Here is a 27,259-nt window from a genome sequence, read left to right as displayed (position 1 = left end):
TCTTGTCCCCATTTGTGTTTTGTCTCAAAATAAGAAACACTTACAGTGACCCCATGTTGGCTCTTCTACCTGTTCTTTACATAGCCGGTAGCCCACATTGTGATATGTTGTCCCATTTAGAGCACTGGTAATCTTGAAAACTGTGTATCTGGATCAGGGTGATCCAGTCCAATGTTGCTTTGAAAAACCGGCATAAAAGTAAGACGGATTACCTGATCCTAGATAGGAAAAAATGGGATTTCCAAATCCGGATCATTTTGATCCAGATTAAATGTTTTGAACAACTGGCCCCATGTGATATGCAGCAACGTAAATGCAACTTTAAAGGCCCAGAAAGGTAGTAAAGACATAGTTAAAGGAGCTGTATGTAAGAAATCTATTTCAAATAATCATAAAATGGCCACTAGACATTAAGAAATCATGTTCTTTTCAAACACTTATATCACTGACTACAGTAGTCCGGCCAGCATATTGTCATTTAAAAAGTGAAGTTGCTGATGTTGACGTTGTCATGTTGTGTTTTGGTCTGATGCTCCACCCTCCACCGATCTACCAATCACGAAGTCAGTAGTGTTGCGGCATTCGGGTTACCAGCTCTGTTCTAGTTACCACAAAATTGGATCCTGCAGCCAATCTGGCAACCTCGAGTCAGGGGGGAGGGGATACACCGCTCTACAGTAATTTGAAAGTGATTGCAGTACCAGTTTTGGCCACAATCTTACATACGGCTCCTTTAAAATAGTCCTAATGTTATGAAGCGACGAGAATACTTTTTGAAAATAACTTTATTCAACAATCTCTTCTCTTCCATGTCATTCTGCAACCCTGTTGACGTAGTGTAAACAGTTGGCGCTGGCTCACTATTGGCCAGCTCCTGCATCACACGCATGTGTCGTAATGATTACGTGACCAATAGTGAGCCGGCGTTCTGACGTAGACCCTGGAAGCGCTGGCCTGTTTACACTACATCACTGGTGTAGGAGAACGACGTGGAAGAGACTGTTGAATAAAGTCGTCATTTTTGTTTGTTTGTTTTTTTTTTTGCACACAAAAAGTATTCTCGTCACTTTATAACATTAAGGTTGAACCATTGTAGTCACATGGGCTATTTTAACGATGTCTTTACTACCTTTCTGGGCCTTAAAATTAGCAACAATGTTGCTGCCTATGGCTGGTTCAGAAACCTCTCGGATTTCGTCATTAAAAATATCTTAATTTAAGTTCTAAAGATGAACGATGATATTGCGGGTTTGGAACGACATTAATTAATAACAGAAATTTCGTTTTTGGGTTAATCAGGTTTTTTTTTTGTCCAAACCAGCCGTGACGCAACAATTCTATATTATAAACTTTTCTATTTTTCTACGACATTGTGACTAGAACAACAACACACAACGTATGAGAGTGATCATCTGAGATAATAATTATGTGCATTATTTAATGTTAAAAGAACTGAATGTGAGTTTGAATATCATTTTGTGACATTTACAGCCATACTGAAAACAAAAATTGATAATTCGTCTCCGATTTTGAAATTAAAAATGCTCAAACTGTGAACAAACAAGTGTATTTTACAACAAAGGTTGTTTCGCCTGCTGCACTCATGGTACGGCAGTGAAGTTTCCTGATTATTATGCAGGAATGAGAGTATAGTTCCTAGTCATATCAGCCTAGAAAATCGCAACTTTACATTTTCCGTCGGTCTAAGTGCACAATGTAACTATAGAAGAGTCAAGTTTTAAATATGAAAAATATCGAAACACTTTGGTCATTTTTTCCTGAGAAATGCTAATGGTCTTGTCCACTTCAATGATATATGCTAAGCTAAGCTAAAAGTGGCACCGCCAGAACCGGAGATCGGCTGAATGGATTCAAAAACGGTAAAACTCAACAGTTTAACTCTGGGGGAGTTGTAAAATGAGCCTATTTCCAAAAAAAAAAAAAAAGTGAAGTATCCCTTTAAAAAATGATCTGAATATCTTAACAGAACATCACCTGGTAAAATAAAGGATAAATAATAAAAGTAATTTTTTAATGGTTTTAATATTAGTTTACTATAATAGGCATGGTTTAAACCAAGACACATTCACTTTATATGATGACAGATTTACTTCGAAGACTTGGATTACACCACTCAATTTATATATAATTTTAGATATAGAATATAGAATAGAGTAGTTTTACAGTCTTTTTTTGTCGTTTTTTTTTTTTACTTTTTGAAGCATAGAAAACAAAAATAATGGGAGAATATTACAATTTCTTAATTTGTGTTTTGAAGATGAGTAAAAGTTCTATAAGTTTGGAATAAACCATTTTGGTGCGACTAAGCTGAATAAATAACAAATTGTGGTATCCATCTTAAAAATAAAGTGGATATAGTATCGCTCAGATGATCAGTATGTGCATACAGTATGTAAAATCAAACCAAAATGGATTTCATGCAGGCTTTAATGTAGTGCTCTTTTGTATATTGCACATACTAAGGCATCTGGATATTCCATGCATACACACAAATTGCATATTACACACAATATACAGTAACTCTACTCGAGTTGCTCTACTCAAAATAAGACAACACTTATTGACGTCACCCTGAAATCTATTTTTAGATGCATTATCCACATCTTCATTGTTCCAACAAAGAAAGTGTTTATCAAAGCTAGGATTCATTTTTCAACATTATCAGTCTCCTTTCCTGCTGTCCGAGGGAAGGATATCCCGTGTCTTCAATTCACTAACATTCATGCATTACACGTTTGCCAAAAAAACCCAAAAAAAACACGAGAGCCGCTTGTGTGAACTGACTGGGGACGAATGTCAAGGACAAGTCGGACAGGATCCCCGAGAGGCATGATTTTGGGAGAAAATTGTGATTGAAATATTTATTATTTGATATTTAACGATATGAAATATTCATAAACACTGATATATTATTCATCAAATAAGAATATGAGTGAGAAATCAACGTGTGTTTCATTTCAGGTGGCATTTAAAGGAAAAAGTGATTCATTCTTTTCTCATCCTTTGGTTTTTCTGACCTAATATTTTCTTCCCTCTTTGAAACACAAAGATGATTTATACTGCCAAACTTCGAGAAAGACAAGCCAGAGGTGGAATATACAGGAGCTCACTTTAATAGTACGTAATAGTACGGTTTGATTGGGTTCTAGTTAGAGCCCTTGTGTCTTTTAAAGAATTTTAAAGAACCTTTTACGACACTTTTAAAAATACAGGTACTTTATTGGCATTTAACAACCTTTCCAATTGAAAAAAGGGGTTCTGTCATGGGAAAAAGTTTATTAAAATATTCTTCACACTATGAAAACAGAGTTGGCATCACCGTCAAAACTCCCTTTTGGAAGGGAACCCTTCAGGTTGCCAGTTGGTGGAAAACACATTGTATCACAGCGATGGAAGCCGGCAAACAAACTGGGTCAGAGATCGCAGATTTAACCCGACTTAAAAAGCCTTGCACTCATCTAGAAATCTCTATGAACAGAGGAATATTAAAATGCGGATAAAAGTATTGTCGCATTCCATTGCATTTTTCCTCAATCTGGCAACCCGCATGAGTGTCGAGGAGGTGGAAAATACCATAGATATGTATATAAAGGCTAGATGTGTTACGGTGGAGTTTCCATCGTCATCACCGGCGGCCATCTTGTCACAGGCAAGCTGATGTAAGACGAGTGGTCAGCACGAACACAAATACTCTTATCTCGTTGAAATCTTGACGGATTTACAAACGGTTTGGTTTCTTACAAACGTTATTAACGTGGCTATAATTATCTGGATGATTATTTATTTATACACTTTTTATTCATAAGTATGCAGTGTCATAACTAAATCTCTGACGTTTATAACAAAACAAACCGTTTGAAAATCGGTAGAAAATTGAGCAAGTTACGGTGATTTAAAAAGTACATGCACCATCAACACAATGTTACGAGTGAGCGAGCTGCCTGTGACAAGATGGCCGCCAGGTGCTGACGTCGATCTCCATTGGCCAGCAGCGTGGACGACATCTAGCCTTTATATAGATATCTATGGAAAATACTCTCCAATGTTTTGAATTCAGACTGCAGTACCCATTTCAACCACTAGCTGTCAATTTACACTGAATCATTAAAATGATTCTATGATCTAATAAATAGAAATTTTGTTCTATATATGGAACCTTTTCTTCTAAGTGGTTTATAGACAGTATCTTTCACTTGTGTTATAGTGAATGTTGAAATGAGTTTAGGTGTGATGCGAGGCGGTGTGGGAACCGCTCAGCCCGCCTGTGCTTCTATATATGTGGAATGAGGGTGTGTCTGTAGTGGAGTTCAGTCCCAGAGAGGAAACGGACAATGTGGGCTCAGCAGGAACAATAGCCGTCTGTCCAACACAAAGAACCCGGTCTGGAGGCCCCTCTGGGACAACAAAGACCCCTCCATCCCTTTGCTTCCTTCCCTCCCTCCCCTCGTTCACTTGGTGGCCTTTCCGTGGCCCTCGCTCCGGATGAAGCGGCCAGACTCAAGAATTACATCACCGGACAGAGAAAAACCTACAGAAACATACACCTACTCTTTCTTTATTTTTAGTATTATGTACATTGCATTTGAATGCATTTGGGAAACGAAACACACAGTGTGTTGCTCGAAGGCAAACAGCAGTTCTGCTGTGGCTTTGTTTGGCACCATCATTGGCAAAATAGAGCAAAATACTGTGTTTAAAATATAAGTTTCTTAAAAATATAATAATTTAACATACTATTTTTTTTTTGGGCTGTTATATAAAATCTCACATGTTTTCTTTTAAGCTACTCTTCATGTTCAAGTGATTCTAGTTAACGGAAAGAAACACATCCAAAATACACGATTAAGAGTTTATATTATTGCACGTTGTCTATACGAATCTGTCGGTTTCAATTACAGTATCTTTAAAGACAGTTCTCTAAATAGTTTTAGCATCTTAATGATTAAGGTCTCTGCGGAGAAGATCTGATATCCACAATCTTAGAAAAAATGGTTCATTGGGGTTCTATATACAGTATGAAGCATAGGGTTCTTTACTAGACTTCAAAGAACCTGTCATGCTAAAAAAAGGTTCTATAATGACAAGAAAGAACCCTTTTGACACAAAAATAGGCTATTATTCATGCATACAGTCGTGCTCAGAATTAATGGGACCCCTGGTAAATATGATGAAAACTGGCTGTAAAAAATAATTCTGCATTGTTTATCCTTTTGATCTTCCATTCAAAAAATTGGCAAAATTCAAACCTTTCATTGAAGCAAAAGAATTGAAAGTGGGGGTAAATCACACTATGAAATAAATGTTTTTCTCCAAAACACTCTGGCCATAATTGTTGGCACCCCTAGAATTTTTTATGAGAAAAATATCTCTGAAGTACATTCCCATTAATATTTAATTTTTTAAGCACATCAGGGTGACTAGGAACATGAAATTGTCCAGCTATGACTGCTTGTTTCAAGGAGTTTAAATATGAGGAAGCACAAAGGTCAAATTCCCTGAATCATCCATCACAGTGAATAAAACCAAAGAACATGGTTCTGATGTGCATCAAAAGATTGTTGAGCTTCACAAAATAGAAAGTGGATGTAAGAAAATAGCTAAAGAATTGAAAATCCCCATTTTGACCATCAGGACAATAATTAAGAAGTTATAATCAACTAAAGATGTTACGATTCTGCCAGGAAGAGGACGTGTGTCTATTTTGCCTTAATGGACGGTGAGGATGAAAGTTTGAGTGTCCAAAGACTCTTCAAGGATCACAGATGGAGAATTGCAGAGATTACTTGAGTCAGAAAACCTAAAAAAAAAATATCAGGCAACCCCTACATCCCCACATGTTGTTTGAGAGGGTTTCAAGAAAAATGCTCCTCGCTCATCCAAAAACAAACTCCAGCATATTCAGGTGTCAGACACGACTGGATCTTCAAACGGCACAGGGTTCTGTGGTCAGATGAAACTAAAAAAGGGGCTTTTTGGCAGCAAACTCAGCAGATGTGTTTGGTGCAAACAGGGATGAAGAGTACCCCATGCCTACGGTTAAATATACTGCTGGATCTTGTATGTTGTGGGCCTATTTATTTGCTGGAGGTCCTGGACATCTTGTTCAGATACATGGTATTATGGATTCTATCAAATACAAAAAGATAAAAAATAAAAACCTGACACCTTCTGCTAGAAATATTATAATGGGCCGTGGTTGGATCTTCCATCAGGACAACGATCCAAAACAAAAATCAAAATCAACACAAAAATTAGTTACGGAGCACAAAATGAAGCTTCTGCCATCTGTTATCTTGGCAAAAGTTTACAGATCTGAGGTTGCAAAAAGTTTTTAATAACAGGGTGCCAATAATTATGGCCAGAGTGTTTTGGAGAAAAACATTTATTTCATAGTGTGATTTACCCCCACTTTCAATTATTTTGCTTCAATGAAAGGTTTGAATTTTGCTGATTTTTTGAATGGAAGATCAAAAGGATAAACAATGCAGAATTATTTTTACAGCCAGTTTTCATCATATTTACCAGGGGTCCCATTAATTCTGAGCACGACTGTATATTACTTAGTTCTGCAACATTTTGTAGTTGTAATTAAATTATTGTTTATTAAACTGATGTAGTAACTTAATATTACATTTTAATCATGCTGATTTTTGGAGGAGAAAAACTGAAATGGCACTCTTCATGTGATATTGATTAATTATATTAATTGATATAAATATATACATTTTCTAACCCCCATATCTTGAATTTTGTGATCATTCACATGCATTCATAAATACATTTTAGGGTCTTGATGTTTGTCAATAACATGAAATATTGAATCCGGAAAGGATAAAACAAATGATAATGAATGATCTTGTTCCATATAGAACCTTTTTCCTGGTTACAAAGAACCCTAAAGGGTTCTTATTATTGAACCTTTAAAAAGGGTTCTGTATAGAACCTCTTAGGGGTTCCAAATACATAGCGCTGATAGAACCTTTTAAGGTTCTATATAGAACCTTTTCTTCTAAGAGTGCATGTTGCTGCTGCAGAGGAAGTATGGACTTACTACTGTTAATAGACAGACTAACTGCTTGCCCATGTTCCACTTTCATCCCATTTGTCTCTGCTTCTCTGTTGTCAAACAGGATACGCTTAAAAAAGTGCCACAATGTACAAATTTCCCTTCCAGGAACAGTGTTGCCAAGTCATAATAACACTATACTTGGAAAAGAATAAATCTATCATCTTTTATTCTAACACCAAAGACTTTTCTCACCAAAATTATTTAGTAAAAAAAAAAAAAAATGCCTTTGTGAAAAAAGTGCTCAATTGTATTGAATGTGTACTTTTAGTGCACTTTAATTTTTCTAAAGTGTTTTTTTAGATTATATAATACTACTAAAAATAAGGCCACTTAAGAACACTTAAAGAGTAACTAAACCCTAAACCAACTTTTTTTAGTTAATGACCTGTAAGAATGGATCTTTATTAATACCAGTCATTGATTCGAGTAACTTTTTCGACATTTGTGTATAAAGTGTTTTATTTCTACAATATATGGTGTAAAAACGTCTTAGTGCTGCCCTCTTCAGGTTGAACGGTGGCTACTGCAGGTGAATTTTCCTATTGGTTGTTAGCGGTTCAGCTCACCACGCTCTTGGTACGAGCTACGCCCTTGGCAGTATAAAAACCAGCTTGTTTCGTCAAAACCACTGTAGCGGGTCAGGAGTTGGAATTGCGAGTATTGAAAACGATCAGGATAGAGTGTTTTAGCATCTATTTCGTCTTCTCTATCTCCGCTGGGGTCTGCCCACTTTTTCAGCATTTTTCAAATATTGCCAGTGGGTGGAGTCAGGCTCTGACCAGGGGTTAAGTTACCCTTTAAACAGAGCAAACGTTCATGTTTCTTAACACACTTAAGTGCATTTAAACAGAGCACACGTTCATGTTTCCTAACACACTTAAGTGCATTTAAACAGAGCACAGGTTCATGTTTCTTGACATACTAAGTGCATTTAAACAGAGCACAGGTTCATGTTTCTTGACATACTTAAGTGGATTTAAACAGAGCACAGGTTCATGTTTCCTAACACACTTAAGTGCATTTAAACAGAGCACAGGTTCATTGTTTCCTAACACACTTAAGTGCATTTAAACAGAGCACAGGTTCATGTTTCTTAACACACTTAAGTACATTTAAACAGAGCACAGGTTCATGTTTCTTAACACACTTAAGTGCATTTAAACAGAGCACAGGTTCATGTTTTTTGACACACTTAAGTACATTTAAACAGAGCACAGCTTCATGTTTCTTGACACACTTAAGTGTATTTAAACAGAGCACAGGTTCATGTTTCTTGACATACTTAAGTGGATTTAAACAGAGCACAGGTTCATGTTTCTTGACATACTTAAGTGGATTTAAACAGAGCACAGGTTCATGTTTCTTGACATACTTAAGTGGATTTAAACAGAGCACAGGTTCATGTTTCTTAACACACTTAAGTACATTTAAACAGAGCACAGCTTCATGTTTCCTAACACACTTAAGTGCATTTAAACAGAGCACAGGTTCATGTTTCCTAACAGAGTCAGGCTCTGACCAGGGGTTAAGTTACCCTTTAAACAGAGCAAACGTTCATTTTTCTTAACACACTTTAGTGCATTTAAACAGAGCACAGGTTCATGTTTCTTGACATACTTAAGTGGATTTAAACAGAGCACAGCTTCATGTTTCTTAACACACTTAAGTGCATTTAAACAGAGCACAGGTTCATGTTTCTTAACACACTTAAGTGCATTTAAACAGAGCACAGGTTCATGTTTCTTAACATACTTAAGTGGATTTAAACAGAGCACAGCTTCATGTTTCTTAACACACTTAAGTGCATTTAAACAGAGCACAGGTTCATGTTTCTTAACATTATAAATTATATTATGAATTAAATAAAATATCACCTACAGAGAGACTTGAGAAAGTGTGTCTTGTACCTGTATTATCCGGTCTTTGGATTTTAGGCCGGACCTCTGTGCCGGCGAGTCCTCATCTACAGCTCTGATGTACTGGCCGGGTCTGGACTTCTCGCTGTGCAGGTTAAAGCCGAAGCCATTGGGGCCTTTCTTGATGGCACAGAGCCGCGGTCTGAGCTTGGGCTTCGAGTCCTGCAGGACAGACACAGCACAAGAAATACAACATTAGCACAATGAAACACAAGCGAATACAGGAAGTTCGGCGTCAGAACGTCTGTGCCCTTCATCTTATAGACTATAGTCTCATCTTACAGAGCAAGGTCACTTTTATTTATATAGGACCTTAAAACAACATTTCTGCTGACCAATGTGCTTTACAAACACACAATAAAAATAACAGTCACACAAAAATACAGAGTATACAAATTCTAATTAGCAACTTAAACCATTTTAAAATCAAGACTAAGTCTACTCACTGAGACTAACATATCCCAAACAAACTATGAATAGGTCTGAGTCAGAGATGACTAAATGCAGATAAAGAAGAAGATAACAGGTGACAGGTAACAGATTGAGATAGCGAATTCCACAGCCTAGGGGCAAATATGGAGAAGGCTCTGTCACCAACTAATAGATCTAATGGTTCCCTAGGAACGTTTTCCTGGTTGCATTTGCACCGCCAGTAGGAACTCTGAAATAATGTAAGCCACGTATGTGGTTGGGACTTTTATTTTGACGGCCACACAGTGCTCGCATTCTCCGTGTTCATTAGTTTACGATCTGTCAAACAGTCCCGTCTAACACGTTATTATACATAGAAAGTAGACAGTTATGATTTTAGCGTATGGCGTGTGGTTGTTGTCCAGTGTCGCTGAGCAGAAATACATAATCATGTTTCTCTTGGTCCCCTCAAAGTTGCGTTGGATTTTCTCCTCAGCATAAAAGGTCCATCTATCACAAGTGCCAGATGGAGTATCCAGAATATCCCCGCCATTTTTAAATAGTTTGGCCAGAGACAGTTACTAAACTAACTACTATTATTATGGCAACTCGGAAGAATACGCCGTAGTCAAATGAGGAGGTACAGACTTTTCTTTGTGTGGCCGAAGAGAGGATCCAGCGAGAGATTGATAGGGCAACGAGGAACGAAAGGGGTTGCTATGACGACCGGGTACAATTTGTGGCGGTACTGTCTGCAATGGAAAATGGAGTGAAAAGCGAGCCGAGGCGAGCCGAGCTGGTACTGGTAATGGAAAAGCGCCATTAGTTCCTCCAAAAGGAGTTCATAGAAGTAAAATCGTTCCTAGTTCCAGAGGCACGAACACGCCAAAACCCGGGTACTTCCGCCAACAGTTCTAGGAACTAGCCCCTATGGATGACTGTCTCTAGGCCACTAAAAGATGCAAAATATTTCAATTTCTGCATGCCCCTAAAGCTGGAAAAAACTGGTTAAATTTAAACTCTGAATCAACAACAACAACACCCAGGTTCTTTACAAGAATGCGAATATTCGCTTGCAGAGGTCCTAAACTAGAGGTCAGGCCATCTACCAAATGGGGAAAGCCAAATAAAATGACTTCAGTCTTCTTTTCATTTAACTGAAGAAAACCGACAAACTAAGCAGTTATACTTGACGTCAGAAGCCAAGAAGACCTCGTTAAAACCTGTGGCAGGCTGACATAACTAGTCTAACAGGAAAAGTTAAGTGATCCAATTTCTTTCTTTGAGACTGGTCTAATATGAATCCAATTTTAGACTGATTATCCCTTGACTCACTTCTAGCTGGTCAGACTAATTCTTAACTACAGTCTTAACATAGAGGGTGTGTTTATGTAACTGCTTTGAACAAATCTAAAACTGAAACAACACACCTAGGATACACCATACACACCTAGGATTCGCCATACACATCTAGGATGCGCCATACACTCCTAGGATACACCATACACACCTAGGATATGCCATACACACCCAGGATACGCCATACACACCTAGGATACGCCATACACACCTAGGATACACCATACACACCTAGGATACGTCATACACGCCCAGGATACGCCATACACTCTTATGATGCGCCATACACACCTAGGATGCACCATACACACCCAGGATACGCCATACACACCTAGGATACACCATACACACCTAGGATACGTCATACACGCCCAGGATACGCCATACACACCTAGGATGCACCATACACACCTAGGATACGCCATACACTCCTAGGATACACCATACACACCTAGGATACGCCATACACACCTAGGATAAGCCATACACACCTAGGATACGCCATACACACCTAGGATAAGCCATACACACCTAGGATACGCCATACACTCTTATGATGCGCCATACACACCTAGGATGCGCCATACACACCTATGATGCGCCATACACACCTAGGATACACCATACACACCTAGGATATGCCATACACTCTTATGATGCGCCATACACACCTAGGATGCACCATACACACCTAGGATACGCCATACACACCTAGGATACACCATACACACCTAGGATACGCCATACACACCTAGGATACGCCATACACACCTAAGATACGCCATACACTCTTATGATGCGCCATACACACCTAGGATACACCATACACACCTAGGATACGCCATACACTCTTATGATGCGCCATACACACCTAGGATACGCCATACACACCTAGGATACGCCATACACACCTAGGATACGGCATACACACCTAGGATACACCATACACACCTAGGATACGCCATACACCTAGGATACGCTATACACTCTTATGATGCGCCATACACACCTAGGATACACCATACACACCTAGGATACGCCATACACACATAGGATACGCCATACACACCTAGGATGCACCATACACACCTAGGATACACCAGACACACCTAGGATTCGCCATACACATCTAGGATGCGCCATACACTCCTAGGATACACCATACACACCTAGGATAAGCCATACACACCTAGGATACACCATACACACCCAGGATACGCCATACACACCTAGGATACGCCATACACACCCAGGATACGCCATACACACCTAGGATACACCATACACACCTAGGATACGTCATACACGCCCAGGATACGCCATACACTCTTATGATGCGCCATACACACCTAGGATGCACCATACACACCTAGGATACGCCATACACTCCTAGGATACCCCATACACACCTAGGATACGCCATACACACCTAGGATAAGCCATACACACCTAGGATACACCATACACTCTTATGATGCGCCATACACACCTAGGATGCGCCATACACACCTATGATGCGCCATACACACCTAGGATACACCATACACACCTAGGATATGCCATACACTCTTATGATGCGCCATACACACCTAGGATGCACCATACACACCTAGGATACGCCATACACACCTAGGATACACCATACACACCTAGGATACACCATACACACCTAGGATACGCCATACACACCTAAGATACGCCATACACTCTTATGATGCGCCATACACACCTAGGATACACCATACACACCTAGGATACGCCATACACACCTAGGATACGCCATACACACCTAGGATACGGCATACACACCTAGGATACACCATACACACCTAGGATACGCCATACACCTAGGATACGCTATACACTCTTATGATGCGCCATACACACCTAGGATGCACCATACACACCTAGGATACACCATACACACCTAGGATACGCCATACACACATAGGATACGCCATACACACCTAGGATGCACCATACACACCTAGGATACACCATACACCCCTAGGATTCGCCATACACATCTAGGATGCGCCATACACTCCTAGGATACACCATACACACCTAGGATATGCCATACACACCTAGGATACACCATACACACCCAGGATACGCCATACACACCTAGGATACGCCATACACACCCAGGATACGCCATACACACCTAGGATACACCATACACACCTAGGATACGTCATACACGCCCAGGATACGCCATACACTCTTATGATGCGCCATACACACCTAGGATGCACCATACACACCTAGGATACGCCATACACTCCTAGGATACACCATACACACCTAGGATACGCCATACACACCTAGGATACGCCATACACTCTTATGATGCGCCCTACACACCTAGGATGCGCCATACACACCTATGATGCGCCATACACACCTAGGATACACCATACACACCTAGGATATGCCATACACTCTTATGATGCGCCATACACACCTAGGATGCACCATACACACCTAGGATACGCCATACACACCTAGGATACACCATACACACCTAGGATATGCCATACACTCTTATGATGCGCCATACACACCTAGGATGCACCATACGCACCTAGGATACGCCATACACACCTAGGATACACCATACACACCTAGGATACGCCATACACACCTAGGATATGCCATACACACCTAAGATACGCCATACACTCTTATGATGCGCCATACACACCTAGGATACACCATACACACCTAGGATACTGCATACACACCTAGGATACACCATGCACACCTAGGATACGCCATACACCTAGGATACGCTATACACTCTTATGATGCGCCATACACACCTAGGATGCACCATACACACCTAGGATACACCATACACACCTAGGATACGCCATACACACCTAGGATGCACCATACACACCTAGGATACGCCATACACACCTAGGATGCACCATACACTCCTAGGATACACCATACACACCTAGGATGCACCATACACACCTAGGATACACCATACACACCTAGGATACGCCATACACACCTAGGATACGCCATACACACCTAGGATGCACCATACACACCTAGGATACGCCATACACTCCTAGGATACACCATACACACCTAGGATACACCATACACACCTAGGATACGCCATACACACCTAGGATACGCCATACACACCAAGGATGCACCATACACTCCTAGGATACACCATACACACCTAGGATACGCCATACACTCTTATGATGCGCCATACACACCTAGGATGCACCATACACTCCTAGGATACACCATACACACCTAGGATACGCCATACACACCTAGGATACGCCATACACTCTTATGATGCGCCATACACTCTTATGATGCGCCATACACACCTATGATGCACCATACACACCTAGGATACACCATACACACCTAGGATACGCCATACACACCTAGGATACGCCATACACTCTTATGATGCGCCATACACACCTATGATGCGCCATACACACCTAGGATACACCATACACACCTAGGATACGCCATACACACCTAGGATACGCCATACACTCTTATGATGCGCCATACACACCTATGATGCGCCATACACACCTAGGATACGCCATACACTCTTATGATGCGCCATACACACCTATGATGCGCCATACACATCTAGGATGCACCATACACTCCTAGAATACACCATACTAACCTAGGATACGCCATACACACCTAGGATACGCCATACACTCTTATGATGCCCCATACACACCTAGGATACGCCATACAAACCTAGGATACGCCATACACACCTAGGATACACCATACACATTTAAGATGCGCCATACACACCTAGGATACGCCATACACACTTAGGATACGCCATACACACCTAGGATAGACCATACACACCTAGGATACGCCATACACACCTAGGATACACCATACACACCTAGGATGCAAAATACACATCTAGGATGCACCATACACACCTAGGATACACCACACACATTTAAGATGCACCATACACACCTAGGATACGCCATACACTCTTATGATGCGCCATACACACCTAGGATACGCCATACACACCTAGGATACACCACACACATTTAAGATGCGCCATACACACCAAGGATACGCCATACACACTTAGGATACGCCATACACACCTAGGATACACCATACACACCTAGGATGCGAAATACAGACCTAGGATACGCCATACACACTTAGGATACGCCATACACACCTAGGATGCACCATACACACCTAGGATACGCCATACACACCTAGGATGCGCCATACACACCTAGGATACGCCATACACACCTAGGATGCACCATACACACCTAGGATGCACCATACACACCTAGGATACGCCATACACACCTAGGATGCACCATACACACCTAGGATACGCCATACACACCTAGGATGCGCCATACACACCTAGGATACACCACACACATTTAAGATGCGCCATACACACCTAGGATACGCCATACACACTTAGGATACGCCATACACACCTAGGATACACCATACACACCTAGGATGCGAAATACAGACCTAGGATACGCCATACACACCTAGGATGCGCCATACACACCTAGGGTACACCATACACTCCTAGGATACACCATACTAACCTAGGATACGCCATACACACCTAGGATACGCCATACACTCTTATGATGCCCCATACACACCTAGGATACGCCATACAAACCTAGGATACGCCATACACACCTAGGATACACCATACACATTTTAGATGCGCCATGCACACCTAGGATACGCCATACACACTTAGGATACGCCATACACACCTAGGATAGACCATACACACCTAGGATACGCCATACACACCTAGGATACACCATACACACCTAGGATGCAAAATACACATCTAGGATGCACCAAACACCTAGGATACGCCATACACACCTAGGATACACCACACACATTTAAGATGCACCATACACACCTAGGATACGCCATACACTCTTATGATGCGCCATACACACCTAGGATACGGCATACACACCTAGGATACACCACACACATTTAAGATGCGCCATACACACCTAGGATACGCCATACACACTTAGGATACGCCATACACACCTAGGATACACCATACACACCTAGGATGCGAAATACAGACCTAGGATACGCCATACACACCTAGGATGCACCATACACACCTAGGATACGCCATACACTCTTATGATGCGCCATACACACCTAGGATACGCCATACACACCTAGGATACACCACACACATTTAACATGCACCATACACACCTAGGATACGCCATACACTCTTATGATGCGCCATACACACCTAGGATACGCCATACACACCTAGGATACACCACACACATTTAAGATGCGCCATACACACCTAGGATACGCCATACACACTTAGGATACGCCATACACACCTAGGATACGCCATACACACCTAGGATACACCATACACACCTAGGATGCGAAATACAGACCTAGGATACGCCATACACACCTAGGATGCGCCATACACACCTAGGATGCACCATACAAACCTAGGATACGCCATACACTCTTATGATGCGCCATACACACCTAGGATACGCCATACACACCTAGGATACGCCATACACACCTAGGATAAGCCATACACTCTTATGATGCGCCATACACACCTAGGATACACCATACACACCTAGGATACGCCATACACTCTTATGATGCGCCATACACACCTAGGATACGCCATACACACCTAGGATACACCATACACACCTAGGATACGCCATACACTCTTATGATGCGCCATACACACCTAGGATACGCCATACACACCTAGGATAAGCCATACACTCTCATGATGCGCCATACACACCTAGGATACGCCATACACACCTAGGATACGCCATACACTCTTATGATGCGCCATACACACCTAGGATACACCATACACACCTAGGATACGCCATACACTCTTATGATGCGCCATACACACCTAGGATACGTCATACACACCTAGGATACGCCATACACACCTAGGATACGCCATACACTCTTATGATGCGCCATACACACCTAGGATACACCATACACACCTAGGATACGCCATACACACCTAGGATACGCCATAAAATTAGGATACACCATACACACCTAGGATACGCCATACACTCTTATGATGCACCATACACACCTAGGATACGCCATACACACCTATGATACGCCATACACACCTAGGATACGCCATACACACCTAGGATACGCCATACAATTAGGATACACCATACACACCTAGGATACGCCATACACTCTTATGATGCGCCATACACACCTAAGATACACCATACACACCTATGATACGCCATACACACCTAGGATACGCCATACACATCTAGGATACGCCATACACACCTAGGATACACCATACACACCTAGGATACACCATACACACCTAGGATACGCCATACACACCTAGGATACGCCATACACTCTTATGATGCGCCATACACACCTAGGATACACCATACACACCTAGGATACGCCATACACACCTAGGATACGCCATAAAATTAGGATACACCATACACACCTAGGATACGCCATACACACCTATGATACGCCATACACACCTAGGATACGCCACAAAATTAGGATACACCATACACACCTAGGATACGCCATACACTCTTTTGATGCGCCATACACACCTAGGATACGCCATACACACCTATGATACGCCATACACACCTAGGATACACCATACACACCTAGGATACGCCATACACACCTAGGATACGCCATAAAATTAGGATACACCATACACACCTAGGATACGCCATACACTCTTATGATGCGCCATACACACCTAGGATACACCATACACACCTATGATACGCCATACACACCTAGGATACGCCATACACATCTAGGATACGCCATACACACCTAGGATACACCATACACACCTAGGATACGCCATACACTCTTATGATGCGCCATACACTCTTATGATGCGCCATACACTCTTATGATACGCCATACACTCTTATGATGCCCCATACACACCTAGGATTTTTTTCTTTAAGTACAAACTGAATGTAATGTTTTCGGACACATGCATGTTATTTACAATTAAAAAATAAAATGTATTACAGTTTTTAAACAAATTAATATAAAAGCAAATTAGTTGCCCTCAAGAGGGCTTTTTTACTGCAATTAGCATAAGTAGGACTGAAGTACATTATTATATGTAATTTAAAAACTACTTCTATTATCTGTGAAATATGGCCAAAGTTACTGCTGACTGCACCGACAAGCATTTATGGTACAGTAAAATACAATTTGATTGAAACTTATTGTATTTATACATTAGTGATGAAGTTGCAATTTAATATAAATTCACTTTAAATGTAACATTGAACCACACACTACAGTTTTAATTATAAATGAGTGCTTATGTATGTTAGTCATCATTAAAACAAGTGTACCTCTTTAAAGAAAACATGATTTAAAATAAACCTTTAAAATAAAACTTTAATTTGACATTATTGTGGACTCTCTTTAAGTGCACATAATCTACATAATCTGCAACTACAGATTTGTGTAAATATTACTAAGATTGGAATGACACTAAATGCACATTCTGAGCACACTTTGTTTTCACAAGGGTTGTTGTACAGAGGAATAGGCCCAAAAGGAAGGAGGTTTTGTCTTCGTCCTGAATGTGGTGGAAGTGGACGAGGTCACCTGATCACGAGCCACCCCTCACTGTTCTCGGGCGGCACGCGGTTCAGTGCATTGTCATGCAGGAAAATAACACCCTTCCGCTGCGTTCAGCAAGTTTGGTCTTTTTATAGTTCTGGACATTGATTCAAACTGCTATTTGTTCATTTTAACGGCTAATTTTAACAGCTGTTGATTAAATTTAGCCAAGAGAACGGTACAATGAAAAAAACATACAGATTTTAGAATAAGGTTCCTTTGTTTCCTACTCATTAGTCCTAGATTATAGATTATAGTTTTGATTATAGTTTATATATAGATTATATATAATAGATTATTATAGATTGTAGTTTTGCATGAATTATGAAACTTTCTCGGTAGTTCTCTGGGAAGTATTAAAAACAGTGTTGTGCAAGTTACTTCCAAACTGTAATACATTAGGTATTACTTGTTACTGTTATTTAAAAGTAATTCATTACCTTACAATATTACTGTCTCAGAATTGTAATGCGTTACATTACTCATGTATTACTTTTGAGTTACTTTCACCAAAATAACTAAGTAGAACTTAACTTTTGGGCTGTAACGATATGCAATATGAACCTGAAATCGCGATTCGCCACACGACTCAGATCCACGAACCTACAGAATCGCGACACACCTCTTCCAACTCCAGCGTTATTCTCCTTACCGTCCAGATCCAATGCTGCCTTATCTTTAAATTAGGCTATTAGTATTATTTGAAGTTAACATTTGAAGTTAAGTCCAGCATTATGGACATGACATTTGCAGTCAAAACTTGAAATAAAAATTCTCAGAAAATACATGTATTGAAACGTGTATAGGCTACTTCCTTAAAGGACTCCAGACATTAGACAAATATCAGTCTATGTTTTATTTTTAATATTAGGGAAAAGACACATTCATGAGTGACAAAAAAATAGGAGGTAAAATACATTTTTGGTAATTCTGTTAATTACACTGCGCAAATCGGATGAGGAACGGTTGGCTCTCCAGTCTCCATAGAACTTAAAATATTTATATATAATATATATTTATTTCGTGTTCGCATTTATGAGGAAAAAACAATGTTACAGACACGACCGCTCTGAACCGGCACTAAAAGACAGCTTTAAAACTTTCACATAGTCTGTTGCCTTTAAGAAGTAAAAGCAGACATTACACTGTAATACAACTGTAATACAAGCCTCACTGAACATGTAACGAGTAAAATATTACTGAAAATTGATTAGTAATGCCTTACACTACTGCGTTACAGCAAAAAGTAATATGTTACTGTAATGTATTACTTTTGTAATGCGTTACTCCCAACACTGATGGTAAACTTGAAATGGTAACACTTTAGAATGAGGTTCCTTTGTTTAATAACTACACAGGAACAAATGAGTAACACAATATGGACAATCTAATAATTACTATTAACTAGTGTACTTACAGTGTACTTACCTAGAAAGTACTGGCTAATATAAGGTAAGTACATGGAACAGGGGTAGGTTTAGGGGTAGTTAGTACTACCCAGTAATTGTAGTTACTAAAATAAGTACATAGTATTTACATGGGTAACTGGACTGTAAAAGGAAGCGTTACCACAAGAAACTCTGATTAGCGAATTAGTAAGTAATAGCGATATAAGTGGTACTCCACTATTAACTAATCAATAACTACTATTTTTTAATCAGTGTTGGGAGTAACGCATTACAAAAGTAATACATTACAGTAACATATTACTTTTTGCTGTAACGCAGTAGTGTAAGGCATTACTAATCAATTTTCAGTAATATTTTACTCGTTACATGTTCAGTGAGGCTTGTATTACAGTTGTATTACAGTGTATTGTCTGCTTTTACTTCTTAAAGGCAACAGACTATGTGAAAGTTTTAAAGCAGTCTTTTAGTGCCGGGTTCAGAGCGGTCGCGTCTGTAACATTGTTTTTTCCTCATAAATGCGAACACGAAATAAATATATATTATATATAAATATTTTAAGTTCTATGGAGACTGGAGAGCCAACCGTTCCTCATCCGATTTGCGCAGTGTAATTAACAGAATTACCAAAAATATATTTTACCTCCTATTTTTTTTGTCACGCATGACTGTGTGTCTTTTCCCTAATATTAAAAATAAAACATAGACTGATATTTGTCTAATGTCTGGAGTCCTTTAAGGAAGTAGCCTATACACGTTTCAATACATGTATTTTCTGAGAATTTTTATTTCAAGTTTTGACTGCAAATGTCATGTCCATTATGCTGGACTTAACTTCAAATGTTAACTTCAAATAATACTAATAGCCTAATTTAAAGATAAGGCAGCATTGGATATGGACAGTAAGGAGAATAACGCTGGAGTTGGAAGAGGTGTGTCGCAATTCTGTAGGTTCGTGGATCTGAGTTGTGTGGCGAATCGCGATTTCGGTTTCATATTGCATATCGTTACAGCCCAAAAGTTAAGTTCTACTTAGTTATTTTGGTGAAAGTAACTCAAAAGTAATACATGAGTAATGTAACGCATTACAATTCTGAGACAGTAATATTGTAAGGTAATGAATTACTTTTAAATAACAGTAACAAGTAATACCTAATGTATTACAGTTTGGAAGTAACTTGCACAACACTGTTTACCATTGCCACCAATTAGAGCCAGACCGATATATCGGCAGACCGATATTATCGGCCGATATTAGGCATTTTCTGAAATATCGGTATCGGCAGTTATAATGGCCGATAAATGAATATTTCAAAAATAAAATAAAAACGGACGAAACACGCTTGAACCATGTCATGAGTGTTGGAGTTGTATAGTTTGTCCACCAGAGGGTGGAGGGAGGCGCTCTACACCGTTCCTGTTGGCAACAATCGTTGAGTTGGTCACGAGACATACATTGCTTGAATAACAATTAAAAGAACATTCCCATCAGTTCTCTTAACCCAGATAAGCATGACAAAATTTGTGACTATCATGTCCAGTTTAAAAAAATAAATAAATAAATAAAATATCGGCCGATATATCGGAATATCGGATTTTAAAACCCAAAAATATTTGTATCGGTATCGGCCTTCAAAATCCTTTATCGGTCGGACTCCACCACCAACTGATGTGCACAATTATCATTATTTAGAGTCTGCGCCATATTTAGCTTGATGCTAACACAAATTATTCTTCATATTTGTAGCGCAAACGATGCTGGGAGAGCCACTGTTCATGTAAAAGTGTAATCCTTCAGAGGATTGTTCTGGTTAACCGCAAATATAAGCAGTGAAAACATGATTAGCATTTCCAATCCTCTCAGCATCGTCACTCTTACACACAGTCCTACGGCGGCATTTCCTCTCAGCGCAGGAAGAGCTGGACGTCCTGAGGACCACACCTGCTTTTCACTGTCAGAAACAATGCGGAAACACCACCCGCCCTGAACAACTCACACACTCCGTCACAGCGCCGTCAGCCTGGACATCGTGGAGACGAATCAGCCTGTGAGGGGTGTAGCCGGCCCTGGTGAACAGCTCTGCTTCTTCCTCATTTCGCCTCAATTCTGCAATCTATAAATAAATGACAACACAACAGGATCTGATTATTCTGCCTGCTTGATTAATCCAATCAGACATTTCACAGTTGATTATATAATTATGGATCAAACGCACTGAAACACCAGTGCTAAATTTGGTTGCATAATGTATATCGCTTAATCACATAACCACTTGAGTAGCTCTTACGGCTATGTCTATAACTTTGAGGTTTTAATAATGGTTCTAAATGTAAAAGAATAGCACACTACAACTATTACGATAATGATAAAGATATAGGGCCCTATTTTAAGGATCTAAGCCCACCTCAGGGCGGAAGTGCACTTTTGCTAGTTTAACGACTAGCAAATGTTCGGCGTGTGGCGCATCGCCAAAAGTGTTGTCCCTATTCTCTTAATGAGTAATTAGTGTGATTTTAGCAATGCATTCTCATCCTAGGGCGTCATATATTGACACTTTTGAAATTTCGTCTAAATCCATCGCACATGGCGCCCTTTAGCGTCAGTATAACACGCACAGAGCTTTGTTCGGTTATGGTAGGTTTAGGTCTGGCGTAGGGTTAAGGTTAGACCAGTAGGAGGCGCCTTCTGGCCCATATATCTGCGTCTCAAATTGACGCTAAAGGGTGCCATGTGCGTTGGATGTAGACGAAATGTCAAAAGCATCAGTATATGACGCCTTGGGATGAGAACGGGCTGGTTTTTGGTGTAACGTGCAATAAACCAATCAGAGTCTTATCACCCATTCCCTTTAAAAGCCAGTTACGGTCGCGACATTGGCAGACTCGCTATTTACATGGCGGGATTTGCAAGCGGAAAAACTGAACGCTTCTCTAGCGAGGAGACGAGGTTAAAATTCAAACAGACCATCAACGGGACAAAGTGTACACACGTTGTGCACCCGCCTATAGACGCATATAGCTAACATGCTCTTTATATATATATATATAACAAAAAAATTCGCTTCAAAATAGCAGCGCCCCAAAAATGCGCCTGAACACACCTGGTTTTCAGACCAGCACCCCATGGGCGCACAGATGGGTGCAGATACATTTGCTATTTAAACAGTGGCGCAGGACATGAAAATGATAACTGCGTCAGGCTGAAACTAGCAAAACACACTTGTGTTGCGTTTGGCGCTGCAGTGCACCGGGTGTATGATGGGGCCCATGACTTGAGTAGCGCACCAAAAGTGATGTCAATAACTATATCGCTGGAATGACTTTCAGAACAATTTTATTCCAGCTGATGAGCAATAAAAACATTGACAGCCAATCAGAATCAATCCTGCAGTAACGAATTCAAGCATTTAAACACTTGCTGGCTTATACAAACAGAAAACATGAAAAATAACTTAGAGAACCATCTCTACGTAAAAAAAATTGCCTTTCGAACTGCGATATTATCAAATATTTAACATGCCGTATTGCTACTAAAAGACCAAACTACCAATAAAACAGGTTTCCTTGTACACACTTTGGTTCAGTCTAGTGGTTGTTTAATATCCAAGGCTGATATATCGACTAATATTTGGCATTTTATAATCATCAGCATCAGCTGAAAAGTATTTCTGTTTTTTGATAAGTGTCGGAAGTGGTCTTTTATTTTGACAGTGCCAAGACTTTTATTTTGACAGCCCTGAGAGTGCCATGAACCGATAAACAAAGAAAGTGAACTGATTAGTAATTGGAATAGGCAAATACTATAAAAGTTTCATATACTGTCGCCATTTAGCAAATATGTATCTACATTTAAACAGGTCTTTGAATATCTAATAAACATTTAAATTGGCAAATTTAATCTGTTTAAAGTGTGTATTTGCAGAAAAACATGTTCTCTGCGTGACGTCCATGCTGTGCTAAATCCAGTTGACCATATGTCATATATTCACTGTGTACTTATTGTAAATTAGCTAGAAAATATGATTCACTTTTTATTTTTTATTTTTTTAGCTGTTTATTTATCATAGGATTAAATAATAAATACGTTTCAAATGATTTTTTTTAATATTACCATTTTACTTTAATTATTTCTAATTCAGTAAATATTATAACCATATAATAACTAACATTAAATTAAATTATGTAACATCACATATTATATTGAGCATCCTATATTCTATATTTATATATTCAGCGACCATATAAAGTGAACAGTTATGGTTAGTTAGCTTAGTTATCATAGGTTACATTAAATATAAATGTGGCCACATCATATTATTATTATTATTATTATTATTATTATCAAAAACTATTGCACTAATACTATTATCTTGTTAAATAACAAAATCATTTATTTAATAATAACAATAAAATCACAGTAACCAATACTTAATTAATTTCTTCATTTTCAAACACTAATCCATCAAGCTTTTATTTTGGCAGAAAACCACAGGGGGTCAAGCCTCTTCTTAGTTGGCAACATATAAACGCCTCTCAATACAAATCTGGTGAAATGGGTGCATGTTGCGTTCCCAAATGCACTTTATAAGAGACCCAAACTCACAGTTTGGAGCATTCACTGAGAATGAGCCGCTCTGAGATGCCGAAACACCAGGTCATGAGCTGCTTGAGTGCAAATTAATTCAGTGTTGCGCATATTTATTGAATTAAATCGCATCTTTTGATTGTTCAGGTCCCTAATCAAAATGAATTGACTGATCCCACTCCTCAGCTTCAACTGTACATCTATCCCCGATTACAGCGTAACAGAGGAAGTGTTGTGCGTCTCGTCGTGTGGAGGAATCTCAGAGAGGGCAGGGAATCTCAGGAATCTGCTGCAATCACAAAAGCCTGTCCGTCTCGTGAGGAGGAACCATTGAAAAGAAAATGGGAGGCACTAAGGTTTGGCTCCAACAGAACATCCTGTGTACACAACCTCAGCCTTGACCTGAGACCAGCCCTGCCAACCCGACACAACCACTGCAGTTGCCAACACCCGAAGATCTTACAAACTCTGAAACATGGAGGGAGTACGTACTTACAGTCATTTGGGATGTTTGGGGACCAATGCATTGTGAAATATTTGATATTTGAAAACACAGCTGAGTTTGGGCCAGTCAAAATCCAAGAAAAGATCCAAAAATATGGTAGTAAATCTGTGTTTGTGCATAAACAGAGATTTGGGACCAATGCATTGTGTCAGAAGCCAAACTATTTGAAAACACAGCTGAGTTTGGGCCAATCAAAATCCAAGAAAAGATCCAAAACATGGTAGTAAATCTCTGTTCGTGACAAACAGAGAAAATTACATATCCCTATATCACAGCGTCCTGACCTCAATTCCATGCTGTGCTGTGATCTGAAACCAGCAGAATCACACAAATATACAAGGGGAAATGATCATGAAACTGAACATATTTACCTTTTTGTTAAGGCGTTGACATTCTGACCGCCAAGTTAACTCTTAACATTTGTACCTATACAGTGATTTTGTGCAGCCAAACAAGCCATTTCTGCAGATTCTAGAATGTGTTCTCATGGCTTCAATTTCATGACACAGCAAGATCATATTTTGTAACCTGAGTCAGCTGATTTGATGTTAAAGGAAAGCTTAAGTATGGGGATTTCCTGCTACACTGAGTGAAAAAAGTAGAAACAATAATCAGTTTTCAGTAAATTTCAAAAATTACAATGAACTAACACTATATTAAATGTGAAATTTTGACACTGACATTTGACATTTTGAACTTGTGGAAGTGGAACAACTTGTTACATAATTCCTGTTAATCACGTGTACTTACTGAAGTAAAACAAAAAGTGTTGTCGCCAATGTCCTGTTACACATTTGTACTTACACATACCATTCCATGGGTTGTTAGATATGTGTAGTCACACAAATATTAGAGCTGTAGATGTCAATAACTATACCACATGTCACTCACTATGTATTAGGAACTAGGTATTAGGGCCACTTAATATAAAGTGGGACCCTTACAGTCATTTAAACCTTCAAAAATAATTATATACAGTGTGCAGTTATGTAACAGCACTAGCAAAAATGCATATGAGTGGAAAAAAACAATAAATGTTGGCTTAGAGCTCTTGCTCGGCTATTTGTAGTATGTGTTGCAAATAAAATAAACAGCTGAACTGGATTTTTTGATGGCTGGTGATTCCCCGATTAAAGTTGGCTCAGAACATTACACAACTAGTAGACACAGTGAATCATAATGCTTGAAACCAGCCTTAATTATAGCTTTACATATTCAAATGACTGTAACCCGATACTATGCAGCTTTGACTAGGCAAACGTTTAGCAAAGGAGTGCTAGTGTTTAGCTGGCTGTTTACTCTGATATGTTTATCCATCATCTAATTCTACTGTCATGTCATCAATGAATGTGAAACCCCCTACATTGCTTACATACTTTAAAAAAAGGTCTCTATTCTCTGTGGAGTTTGCATATTTTGTTCCTGCAATAAAAAAAAAAGTTTATCCTGTGCAGTTTTCACGTACAGATTACAAGGTTGCCCCTGTTCCCCGATCTCACAAATCTGTGGCCTATAGATGGTGATGTCACTAAAAAGTTTAACTGTAAAGAAACACTACGCATGCGCATGACGTCACGTTTTTGTACAAATTCACGCTGTAATAACGCTGTCGTTTTCAAAAACGTGCATTTTGAAACCCGTTTTCAAAAGTTCGCATTTTCAAACCTCACATTAGATGAGAAGTGCCATGGCACAGAAAATATCTTGATTACGTGTTGGAAAAAAAAAAAAAAAAGCTTTGAGCGTGGCATGGTTGTTGGTGCCAGATGGGCTGGTATTTCACAATCTGCTCAGTTACAACCATTTCTAGGGTTTACAAAGAATGGAAAGGGAAAAATATCCAGTATGCGGCAGTCCTGTGGGCGGAAATGCCTTGTTGATGCTAGAGGTCAGAGGAGAATGGGCCGACTGATTCAAGCTGATGGAAGAGCAACTTTGACTGAAATAACCACTCGTTACAACCGAGGTATGCAGCAAAGCATTTGAGGCGGATGGGCTACAGCAGAAGACCCCACCGGGTACCACTCATCTCCACTACAATTTGTAGAGGCTACAATTTGCAAGAGTGACCAAAATTGGACAGTTGAAGACTGGGAAAATGTTGCCTGGTCTGATGAGTCTCGATTTCTGTTGAGACGTTCAGATGGTAGAGTCAGAATTTGGTGTAAACAGAATGAGAACATGGATCCATCATGCCTTGTTACCACTGTGCAGGCTGGTGGTGGTGGTGTAATGGTG

At 39.7% G+C, this 27,259-nt stretch overlaps 1 protein-coding gene across 3 annotated transcripts in view; it reads right to left on the bottom strand.

The window, feature by feature from the left end:
• nherf1b (NHERF family PDZ scaffold protein 1b) overlaps nucleotides 1-27,259 on the bottom strand; it is a 55,294-nt gene that overhangs the window by 17,584 nt on the left and 10,451 nt on the right. For 2 of the 3 annotated variants that reach the window (XM_039665608.2, XM_039665607.2), the window contains exons 2-3: nucleotides 21,929-22,045; nucleotides 8,998-9,168 (exon numbers count right to left, since the gene is read on the bottom strand). In XM_039665608.2, the coding sequence (XP_039521542.2) occupies nucleotides 8,998-9,168; nucleotides 21,929-22,045 (288 nt within the window). The remainder of the gene's footprint in view (nucleotides 1-8,997; nucleotides 9,169-21,928; nucleotides 22,046-27,259) is intronic. The other variant, XM_039665610.2, reaches the window with a different exon arrangement.

Source organism: Pimephales promelas, chromosome 3 (assembly GCF_988280905.1).
Source record: "Pimephales promelas chromosome 3, fPimPro1.hap1.1, whole genome shotgun sequence".
NCBI lineage: Eukaryota > Metazoa > Chordata > Actinopteri > Cypriniformes > Leuciscidae > Pimephales > Pimephales promelas.
This window is presented reverse-complemented; position numbering and strand designations above follow the sequence as displayed.